This window comes from Eutrema salsugineum, unplaced genomic scaffold, assembly GCF_000478725.1.
Source record: "Eutrema salsugineum unplaced genomic scaffold, Eutsalg1_0 scaffold_3, whole genome shotgun sequence".
NCBI classification, from domain to species: Eukaryota; Viridiplantae; Streptophyta; class Magnoliopsida; order Brassicales; family Brassicaceae; genus Eutrema; species Eutrema salsugineum.
Genome location: NW_006256756.1, coordinates 8,407,641 through 8,418,873, shown reverse-complemented (window position 1 = coordinate 8,418,873; position 11,233 = coordinate 8,407,641). Strand labels below are relative to the sequence as shown.

Here is an 11,233-nt window from a genome sequence, read left to right as displayed (position 1 = left end):
CCTCCTCCCTTCAAGATTAGATCCAATGGTGAAGGATCTCCCCTGTCCTCTCCTTCTCTGATGCCTTCTCCTCCTCATCCTCCTTTGCATACTTCTGTGACAAGGTGAGGACTTGCTGCCTCACCCTCTCTTTCATATGCATGTTTATTTATAATTAGTCTTTTCTTAAACCAAAGCTTAGATCTGTTTGCTAGGGTTTATAGATGATTGTTAGGACATGGATCTCTGTTGAGTGAGTGATTGTTAATGAATGATGGTTGCTAGTGGAATGTTACACAAGTAAACTGCATTGAACTTAAACTTATGGAACCCTATTATATGGACTGCTTGTTTGTTAACCTGTTTAATATCCTTTTTGTTACAATTTGGTATCAAACGAATGTGCATTAGTTAAACGGAAAGATTACTATTAAAAGTGATTATTGTTTGGTGCTTGTTATTATTGTTTGATATAATAGCACTGATAGGTCCCTGGCTCATACTTGTGTGGTGTGTCGGTGTTGTTTGATGGCTGTGTTGGTGTATGTGTGACCGGGCCAGCAGCCAACGTTGGGAGGAGTGATGACCCTCCGAGGCGTCTGTGTGACCTACATGCCCTTGTGTGACCTCTGTGTGTAGATGTTGTCTGTGTGACCAGAGTTATGGGTTCTTGTGTGGCCTGGAGCATGTGCTTGTATGGCCTCTGCTACAGAGTTATGGTATGTGACTAGCAGTTTTTAGGGGTAGGCAGGCCCCATATCACACCTTTGCCGAGGAGGCTGAGCTGGAGAGTGTGTGCTTACCAACTGGTTTCAACCAGGGCCTACTGTTTGGTAGTTGCTTATAGGAAAATGTCTGTTCTGTGGAAGTGTGAATGATATATAACATTACTTGTCATTGCTTGGGCTTGTTTTAGGACTAGAATTTTTATAGATAATTCATGCTTGATTGATGGTGTTGTGGGTCTCCTTAAGGCTCATTCTCACTGAGTAATCCCCATTACTCACATCTAATCTGCCTTATTTCCTCAGGATTAGGTGGATCAGCTAAGTTTATGTTGTTGTTGTTACCTGGACATTGATATATCATGGTTTTTATGGTTTTTAACCATGGTATAGGTCTTATTTATAGAATCTTTCTAGTGTTTTTTGAATCTTTTGGAGTCTTTACAGGTCTTAGGTATGTTTGGAGCTTAACTGGAGATTTTGGAGCACTTTGGAGCTAAATCAGGATCAAATTCGCGAAGGACAAATCATGTGCATTGGTGACCCTCGACACCATAGAGAGTGACGCTCGACACTTGTCGCAGAAATAAGGAAAACATGATTTGTTGGGCCCAGAAGTTTCCAGAGAAGCCCAATACGTGTTTTATAGATATAAATAGGATTTTTAGTCTCTTTTGAACCTGACCTTAGATTTTCGAGCAAGACATCTTTGTGTTTTTCGGCTTTTGCGATTTTGAGAGCTTGGGGAGACAAGTCTGAAGTCTGTTCGTTTAGAGAGAAGATTTCGAACCCCTTTGTTTATTTTATTCATCTTCTTATTGCAATCTATTCAATCATGTCTATTACTTTAGTTAATTGATTTAGTTGATTAATTGATTTTCTCTGGATGTCTGATTAATTTATTTTGTTAGGGTTCATAATCAGATTAGTTCATAATCTGATTAGTTCTTCACCATAGGTTGTTCTTAAAGCTAATTCTGGACTGATCACCTAAAACTTAGATCTTAGGTTGCTTAATTGACACGGAAGTGTAATTGAATAACTGAAAAGAACTTAGGGTGAGCAAAGTAGCTATTCGCAAAGGAATTTGGTTTAGATGTTTTGTGATCACATCGAACTTGTGCATTAAAGCTGGTTTAAATTTGTAGGATTTGCAAAGGAATTTGGAATTCTAGGATTTTAACTTAGATAATTCTCACAACGGAAGTTGGTTAATTATAATTCTGTGTTTCGAGTTCAAGAACCTGCTTAAACCTGAACCCTGACTAATCAATTGATATGCATTCATTGATTTCCTGAGAAACGACCTAAGCCTAATCTCCATCCATCTGAACTTTACAAACGTTTTTACTGCATTCGTTTATTTTTATTTGCATTGCTATTCGCTTTTCATTATTTTGCTTAGCGTAATTCGAATTCTATCAGGTTTATTGAGTGATTTCTTGTCTCTGTGGTTCGACCCCTACATACTACAACTTCACATTTGTGCTCTTGCAGAGTAGCTTAGGGATTAAACTTTGAGCAGATCAGACATTTTCCTGGTGATCATGTGTGCTCACCAATGGACCAAACCAGGTGTCTAACCGAATGCGGTTTAGATGACCAACCTAACATACCCAATTTCTCCGTCTCTCTCGGGAGCCTGGGATAATGATGTTACAACTTGGTATCAAAGCCCATGATTAGATCACTCTAGCTCCGTTCTAAAGAGGTCGCACCCGTGTTAAAACAAAAATGATTTCTAAAAACATTTTTCTTAAATTTTTTTTAAAATGTTTTCAAACCTAGAACAACAATAACTTATAGACACTGAATAGATTCTTCTTTTTCGTTTTCTTTTTCATTTTCTTTCTTTCCTTTAGATTTGGATTCAGAACTTGTGAGACTGCTCGGAAGAAGGTGACTCCTCGTTCCCAGGTGCATCTTCGACAGACCCAATGGAGGTGCAATCAGATGCATTTTCCTGAGTCCAAGGGAGCATCTGCGAATGGATTGAGCCATACCAGGAGGGTTTACTCAGCTCCAATTTGCAAGCAGTCTGGTTCTGTCTTCATGTCTTCCCCTGCAGCCAAGACAGGAGTGCATTCTGCTCAGCTTGTGGAGCATGGAAGATGCTGCAAGTGCCCGAAGACGTTAGCTGCTCCAGTGACGCCTCAGCAGAATCCACTTGGGAGGTGGAGAGGTTTTGCTATTCAGGCAGATAGGACCCTGCAAGAGTATCATCAGGATTTTGTGAATGCTATGGAGCATTCAGAGCACGACTGCACAGCCCATGATTTCGCCTACTTCTTCTATATAGGGCTGCATGCTAAGCTCAGGATCTGAATCCAGGAGATGGGATTGGGGTATGGATATCATGTCTGGGAAGCCCATCGCAATGCTTCTGCTAGAAGTAGGCAAAATCCTGGGGTGTGAAGTCGTGCTCTGCATGCTCCATAGCATTCACAAAATCTTGATGATACTCTTTTAGGATCCTATGTGTCTGAATAGCAAAACTTCTCGACCTCCCAAGTTGATTCTGCTGAGGCCTCACTGGAGCAGCTAAGGTCTTCGGGCACTTGCAGCATCTGCCATGCTCCACAAGCTGAGCAGAATGAACTCCTAGCTTGGCTTCAGGGGAGGACGTGAAGACAGAACCAGACTGCTTCCGAATTGGAGCTGAGTAAACCCTCCTGGTCTGGCTAAATCCATTCGCAGATGGTCCCTTAGACTCAGGAAAATGCATCTGATTGCACCTCCTCTGGGTTTGCCGAAGATGCACCTGGGAATGAGGAGTCAGCCTCTTTCGAGTAGTCTCACGAGTCCTGAATCCAAATCTGAAGGAAAGAAAGAAAAGGAAAAAACCAAGGTAGAGACTATCACGAGCGCCTGCGAGAATTTGAGAAGAATCTATTAGATCAGCGTCTATAAGTTGTTGTTGTTCTAGGTTTGAAAACATTTTAAAAGATTTTAAGAAAATTGTTTTCTTAAATCATTTAAAAAGAAAACACGGGCGCGACCTCTCTAGATCGAAGCTAGAGTGATTTAGTCTTGTGATCTGATACCAAATTTTAAGAAAAAGGATATTAAACAGGTTAACAAGCAAGCAGTCCATATTTTAGGGTTTTATAGGTTTAAGTTCAATTGAGTTTACTTGTGTAATATTCTACCAGCAACGGATAGTTTTGTATTTTCCTGTCAGCAACTTGTAATGTCATGCTTTTAATTGATTAGTCAAAATTAATCAAATGTTTAGTACTTGAATTACGCCACACGGAACTGATGACAAAAGCAAACGTTTAACGGTAATTAAATGGGAGTAGACTACTATTTATTCCAAAGTATATTAATTTTATATAAAAAAAATATCAGAGATGGGCAACTATTAATATTTGATTAAGATTTAGTTTTTGAAGATTTAAATTAGAAAGAAATATATCAAACAACGGCTACTACATATCTGAATCAGGATTTACAGATCTAAATGATGGATTGTCCGTCTCATCAACAATCACTCAACAGAGGTCCATGTCCTAACATTCATCTATCAACCCTAGCAAATAGATCTAAGTTTTGGTTCAAGAAAAGACTAACTATAAATAAACACGTATATAAAAGAGAGGGTAAAACAACAAGTCCTCACTTTGGCACAAATGTGAAAGAGGATGAGGAGGAGAAGGCATCAGAGAAGGAGAGGGGAGAGGAGATCCTTCACCACTGGATCCAATCTCGAAGGGAGAACGACATCTCGCGGCAAGGAGGAGAGAAAAGCTTCGGCCAAGGAGAAGGAAGATATAGAGAGAGGTTCACGACGGAGGAGAGAGAGAAGAAGAACAAACAAAATCGCAGAGGATAAAAGAGGAGGAGCTTGGTGCAGGAAGAGAAAATGAGAGGAAAAAAGAGGAAAAAAGAGGTTAAAGTTTTTCTTTCTAGGTTTTGAGATGATTAATAAGAGAATACTAATGAAAAAAAGATTTTATAGTTAGGTTTATCTAACCGGACTAGATTAATGGACTTATAAAGAAAAAAAAAATTAATAAAGATTTAATCAAAAGAAAAGTTCGACCAAAAAAGAGAAAAAAAAAAGAAATTGATTTAGTTAAATTAAATCAGAATTAAAGAATTAGAAACAACTGACATTTGAGGAACGGAAAGTCGGGTTGTTTACAATAGGAATCAGAGAGATGTGGGAACGAGAAATCCTGGGAGATATGATAATGATTGCATCGCATTCCTTAACATTTTTTGTTTTTAAAATTGCCCTGGATCTTTGCTATTTATAAAATAAACCCACAACTATAGGTAATTTACAAAAAAAAGCCAAATTACATCTATCAGTCTCGGAAGAGAAAGAAAGAAAAAAACGATAGGGATCTAATTGGCGCCCCTTTACTATTTCCCAGTTCCTTCTTCGGATTCGTCTTTTTTATCTTTTTAAATCGGAAAAAGTAGAAACTGAATCCGTAGAAAAATTTCTCACACTGTTCGCAAATCCTTCCTCTGCGTACTGATCTTCTAGATCTACACAATCTTCAAGGGCTGCTTCGTTGTTTCGATTCCAATGGCGACGAGAAGACGTACTTTACTCAAAGTCATTGTCCTCGGCGATAGCGGGTAATGGAGACTGATTCTTAATTAATTCCTTTCTTCTTCTTGTTATTGGTGTTTCGATGCTTTGATGTTTGATTTTGATCTGTGATTGTCACTTTCCAGGGTTGGTAAGACTTCCTTGATGAATCAGTATCCTTTGATTAAACTTTTTTCTCCCTAATCTGCAAGATTAAAAATTATTCGATATGATTCAAGCAATGGCAGATTCGTGAATGTATTTGGGAGATATCAGAGTTGTGTTTCTTTACACTTTTGATTCTGTGAATCCTTTGTTTGCCTTAACTGGTAATTTAGATATGTGCATAAGAAGTTTAGTCTGCAGTACAAAGCGACTATTGGTGCTGATTTCGTAACGAAGGAGATTCAGATTGGGGATAAACTTGTTACTCTACAGGTTGGGTTTTTTTTTTTTGCTTGTTTTAGAGTTTTCTTTGAGACTACTTTCTCTCAAGATTCAATATTTTTCATTTTGTTATTTCTGTTTTGGTTATAGATTTGGGATACTGCTGGGCAAGAAAGATTCCAGAGTCTTGGTGCTGCGTTTTACAGAGGCGCGGATTGTTGTGCGCTTGTTTATGATGTCAACGTGTTGAAGTCCTTTGACTCTCTCGAAAATTGGCATGAAGAGTTTCTTAAACAGGTTCTTATGGATTCTTTTGTATCACATTTTGCACTTTAGCTTACTTGTGTCAGTACGTGCAAGCAATACAGATGATATTAGCTCTGGTTTGTTATGATAAATACATGGAACCTAGAATTTTTTTTGCTACTTCTGTTGTAATAGCAACTATTAGCTTTGACTATTTAGAGTCGCAGTCTTTAGTTTTTTTTTAACATTTCGCTTCTACAACCCCAAAGGATAACACTTTTCTGATGATGTGGTCAGAACGAGCGTTTGGTTATCTTTTGTATCTCTTTAGGTTCTTAGGACCATATCTGCAGTTTTCGTTTACCATTAGAAAACAGAATGATTGAGCAATGTAACATGTGTTTATGTTTGAACTTTGAACGGTCATTTGCCTTTACACCTGGTCCTCGGTTTACTGGTTTAGCCAACTAGCTAAGTATATACCAAGTACTAACTCGTTTCGTGTTCAAAACAGTTTTAGAATTCATTGATCTATAAACGTTGTGCCTTTATTCAGTTTTTTTTCCTGGACTCACACTTTCAACTCCTTAACAATGTACAATATGTTGAAATGGTATTAATTCTCTGTTTCCGTGGCATCGTCTTGTCCTGCTCAGGCAAGTCCATCGGATCCAAAGACATTTCCGTTTATAGTTCTTGGAAACAAGGTTGACATAGATGGAGGGAGCAGTAGAGTGGTAAGCGGGAATATCATGAAACGTTTTTCCAACGTGCTTTTAGTCTTTGTGCCTTTTTACTGTAATCTAGTTTCAATCCTCTATCAACTTACAGGTCTCTGAGAAGAAAGCAGCTGACTGGTGTGCTTCAAATGGTAACATTCCTTATTTCGAGACATCAGCAAAACAAGACTACAATGTTGATGAGGCGTTCCTTACCATTGCCAAAACCGCTCTCGCAAACGAACATGACCAGGATTTGTAAGTTTTTCTCACTTGCAATATAAGCTGAATACTTGCTACAATCTGTCTCTCATACACAGATTGTTTCGGTTTTTCGCAGATACTTCCAAGGGATTCAAGATGCATCGACTGAAAACGAGGCAAAAGGGAGTGGTTGCGCTTGCTAAACCGGGGATTTCAGGATTCATTTACATTTGTGTTTTTTTTGATGCATTTGCCCGTTATTGTTTTGAAGGTTGGTGTACCTGTTGAGTTGCAGAAACGATAAGCTTGTAGAAGCAAATTTTTTACGCCATTCCATCATATATTAATTGATTGGAGGAGTCTGTAATCGATTCTGCTGAGATATATTGTTGTTTTCTGCTCTTAATTCATGTGGCGAGATCAAATTATATATATACATATATATATATATATTCATATATTTCAGTTTGGTCTCACTTATCTATATTTGGAACAGTTGCTCATTGTGCATGTAGAATTTATTTCGATAATTTTACCAGCTTCATTTTGTTTTTTGAAAAAATTGCTGATTAGTTTTTAAGTTTTAAATTAGAGAAACGGGTAGTTTTGAAAATCAAGTAAATATTGGATTGTTTTTACTGTTTATGTTTCTGCTAGGCCAAGACTATTTTTTATTTTCAAAATTGTCATTGTCGAACTAAAATAACTAAATATTTCTGGTAAAATCCAATTTGTTAAATCGAAGTCCAATATCATAAACCGAAGTCCAATATCATAAATCAAAGTGAAATTCAAAGTATAATTTTTTGACAACATCTAAATAAAAAAAAATTAGGATCCACATCTCGACGTAGTCAATCTAGCATCTCTGGCAATCCATCTCCGATTAGCCCTCCGATTGACCGTTGTAATGTCGCCAAGAATTATAAAATCGTTTAGGCGCACGACCGTGACACCTCCAGTAGTCAGGCGGGTGCTCCGGAATAACTCGAAGACAGCTCCGACAGACCAGTCGCCCATGCCGCCTATGCCACCGCGATAGTGACCGGGTTGAACATTCCATCCACGCGACTCCTCTCAATCTACGCTGGCGGTGTAGCTCCAAAGTACAATTCGCTCCTCTTCGTCTAGATTGGTCTGCTCAGAATTCTAAAAGTAAGTCACTTTTATGAACTTCGACCTTGTATGAACTGCAATAGTGGTTTGTTAACTCTAATTAAGATTGAAACGGTTCTCCTGATTGGCCTGATTTAATTATTAACGGTTATTAACTCTAGTAGTGGTTTTCTTATGTCTACATTGAATTCAAACGGTTGGATTACTCTTATACCATCTAGAAACAGTTACAGAAGTTTATATATGAGAACATATGAATAGGGTAGTTTTTCCAGAACCCTGTTTTCTCCTTCGAACTCGTATTCCTGAAAATTCTCCCGTGGTTTGCATTTCACTAAACCCTGCATTTTGGATTTGTTGTTTTGGTTCAAATACCAGGCATGGAAGATGGAGAAGGTTCAAATAACCTTTCGGAAAAACTACCAAGAAGGGTCCTCGGCGATGGTTGCTACTCCGTTGGTGCTCCGTTGAACATATATTCAAAGACCAATGTAATTGACCTCCTTGTCGAAGCGTTAAAGGGTACTGAAGATCTTGAGAAGCTACTCCATTCCCAGTTTGGGAAGCTATTCTATCTACCTGTTGCAAGATGTTGCAACAGCGCCAACTAGTCTATGCTCTTCTATCACGACAACTTGTGACCACGAAGAAAAACGAGATGTGGTTCCTCTTTGGTGGACAGCCTCTGAGATATTCGATACGGGAGTTTAAGGAAATCACTGGATTGAATTGCAATCCCGAACCTGATAGCACAAAAGAAGAAGATAATGTCGGAAAGACGGGAATGTGGAAAGACCTATTTGGAAGGGCGACTGCTATGAACGTGTTTGAAGTGCTTGAAATGCTAAAGGACCCGGATCTACCTCGATGGAAACGGCTACCATGCCCTAATCGTTCTTGTTGACGGTGTTCTCTTTTTCAATAGCAAAAATCTGGCTCTGACCGAGAAATACGTAGAGATGTTGACTGACTTGGATAGCTTCATGCAGTATCCATGGGGTAGGATATCATTTAACAAAACAGTATCTCGTTTTCAAGCTCCGAAGCCAATCACGGACGCCAAGAAAAGGGAGAATCCTTTAACACGATTGCATCGTCAACTTAAACAGAAAACCAGTGCATGCTACGAGTTCCCTCTATCACTACAACTTATGGCCCTCCAATCTATACCAATGTTGGTCTCCAAAATTCCTCAACCTGATAACTTGAAAACTTTCATTGAAGATCCCGAAGGTTGTCAAAACGTTATCACACTATTGCATCTTGAGGACATACTTGCCGTGGAATCCGACCCTGTAAGTCTTATGTGTAGTATTATATTTAGTCTTATTTGTAGTCTTATTTATAGTACTTGTCTTATAAGTAGTCCGTGATTCTTTTGGTAATTTTGCAATTTGTTTGTCTTAGTTGTCTGTGAAACAGATGGTAGTGGATGTTGGTGACAATGATCAACAGAATGAATTGCGTTGGGGAGATGAGGTAGAGGATGCCGAAGTTGCATTCATGCAGGAACTCATGGCTGAGGGGTACGAATTCTCACCTTCGGATTTTTCTGTGGCACCTATCATGGATCTTAGTGATGCAGAGGACGAGGGAAACCATGAACAGGAACCGAAGCCATCCACCCGATGGAAGAAGAAACTGAAAACACATCAAACTGAAAAACAAAAAACCACAGAGGAAAAGACGCAGGGGCAAAAACTCGTCTAATCTATCGGAAGATGGAAGCCCTGAAAGTGGACAGATTACAGATCTTAAAAGATGAATAGTAAGTCAGAATGAATTGCTCCAGGGTAAGATTAAGACTGACTTGGACAAGAGATTGGGCGTATACCAACCGGACAAAGAAGATGATGGTGTACACCATGAAAAACAAGATGGTGAACAAGATGACGAAGGACAGCATCCCAAAAGGTGGTGAAAACCCGGATGAAGATGAAGATGAAGACGAAGATGGAGGTGAAGAAGGAAGTGATGGTGCACAGTTTAACGTACGCCAGAAAGAAAGAGATGATGAAGAAGGGACCTCTACCTACTACGGCGGGGACCATTATTCTCCCAGGGACCATTCTCACTTGAAGACTCCAGAAGCTCCAACGAAAACCCCTGAACAAGCTAATTCAGGAACAAGTCACCCACCTTTTTACTGCGTCAATCCGGATGAAGATCCACATTCTGGTCCAACGAGGTGAGCTAATTGTTTAGTCAGCAGCTGACTCTATTAAGTTTCATAATGGGTGTGTACTATGCAATAATTTCTCTGCCTTATTCAGGTGGATGGTGGTCGAAAAAAATTGGGGTCAGGCATCTTAGTAGTCTACAAACCTTAGACTGCTCATCCATTGAGTTACGCATATAGTAAAAATGAAGCGCACACAGATGCACAAGATGCATATGTCAGACATTAGAGCAGCTCCAATGGTAGTATTAGGAGAGGCTCTAGATGTGTTTATGCATTAAAAAAATGTTTTAATGATTTAATCCTCCTGAGCCGTTATTTAAGAGGCTAAAGAGACTGGGTTGAGCCCCATACGTGGTGAGCTCTGATTGGTGGAGTGTTTATATTTTTTTTTTATTTTTTTTAATCAAAAACTCTTGATGGTGCAGAGGCTTTGAAATGTTTTGTCACTGCAACTAAACAGATCTAACGTGTTTCTGACGAGAAACTCGGCCACTGGACAAGAACCGGCGTAGAAGTTAAAAGAGAGGTCGGAAGAGGCAGTGAGAAAGCTAGACAGAAACACAAAGAGTTTAAGAAGATAGGAATAGTTTATTCGGTAAGAGGCAACCGTTGACGCCATTTTTTGTGTCTCAGTGTTTGACTCAAGAAGGAAAGTGGCAATGATGGTAATTGGTACAAAGAGAGAGAGTGAGAAGGATACTGGTAGTTGCAGAGACTACCATTGGACACTAAACCAATGAAAAAATAATTAAGAGATTCTAGTGTATTAAAGTGAACAAAAAATTATTAAAAATAAGATTAGAACCCCTTGTTAAAGACTACCATTGGAGGTGGTCTTAGACTTGGCTACTTGGGTATACGATACTCTTTAGGTATACGTTAGGTATACAGTTGATATGGTAATTGCTTTATTGTTACGGTTTGTAGGCTGTGGCTAATGAAGCAGAGGACTCAAATGCGGCGAAAGATTACCATACTGCGCATGAGGATGCAAGTGATGCTTCATATAAGACCCCTTGTACTCCAAAACCCCCACAAGAAGTTGAGGGATCGTATGGCTTAAAGAGAAATAGAAGAGGAACAGGAACATGAATAGGAAGAGGAAGAGGTAGAGGAAAACGCGCACGCG

The 11,233-nt window shown here is 39.1% G+C and overlaps 2 protein-coding genes across 2 annotated transcripts; both read left to right on the top strand.

Annotated features, from left to right (window-relative positions):
* The first annotated feature begins 5,048 nt into the window (after window positions 1–5,048).
* On the top strand, window positions 5,049–7,238 carry LOC18014295 (ras-related protein RABG3a). The gene is made up of 7 exons (XM_006397089.2): window positions 5,049–5,297; window positions 5,397–5,423; window positions 5,589–5,688; window positions 5,788–5,934; window positions 6,540–6,620; window positions 6,715–6,860; window positions 6,943–7,238. Exons 1-7 carry the CDS (start codon window positions 5,245–5,247, stop codon window positions 7,007–7,009), a joined length of 621 nt encoding a protein of 206 aa, XP_006397152.1. The 5' UTR covers window positions 5,049–5,244; the 3' UTR covers window positions 7,010–7,238.
* Window positions 7,239–8,580: 1,342 nt separating this feature from the next.
* LOC18014294 lies at window positions 8,581–9,632 on the top strand. The gene is made up of 3 exons (XM_024154563.1): window positions 8,581–8,747; window positions 8,848–9,217; window positions 9,330–9,632. The coding sequence occupies exons 1-3, from the start codon at window positions 8,581–8,583 to the stop codon at window positions 9,630–9,632; spliced, it is 840 nt and encodes a 279-aa protein (XP_024010331.1).
* The last annotated feature ends 1,601 nt before the right edge of the window (window positions 9,633–11,233 follow it).

What these genes read in the sequence shown, in the direction of transcription:
- LOC18014295 (XM_006397089.2), top strand. Translation starts at nt 5,245, where the DNA reads ATGGCGACGAGAAGACGTACTTTACTCAAAGTCATTGTCCTCGGCGAT. An exon ending in ATTGTCCTCGGCGATAGCGG is followed by an intron (nt 5,298 to 5,396) that starts GTAATGGAGACT and finishes GTCACTTTCCAG; the next exon opens with GGTTGGTAAGACTTCCTTGA. An exon ending in AACGAACATGACCAGGATTT is followed by an intron (nt 6,861 to 6,942) that starts GTAAGTTTTTCT and finishes GGTTTTTCGCAG; the next exon opens with ATACTTCCAAGGGATTCAAG.
- LOC18014294 (XM_024154563.1), top strand. Translation starts at nt 8,581, where the DNA reads ATGTGGTTCCTCTTTGGTGGACAGCCTCTGAGATATTCGATACGGGAG. An exon ending in AGGGCGACTGCTATGAACGT is followed by an intron (nt 8,748 to 8,847) that starts GTTTGAAGTGCT and finishes CTTTTTCAATAG; the next exon opens with CAAAAATCTGGCTCTGACCG. An exon ending in TTGCCGTGGAATCCGACCCT is followed by an intron (nt 9,218 to 9,329) that starts GTAAGTCTTATG and finishes TGTTTGTCTTAG; the next exon opens with TTGTCTGTGAAACAGATGGT.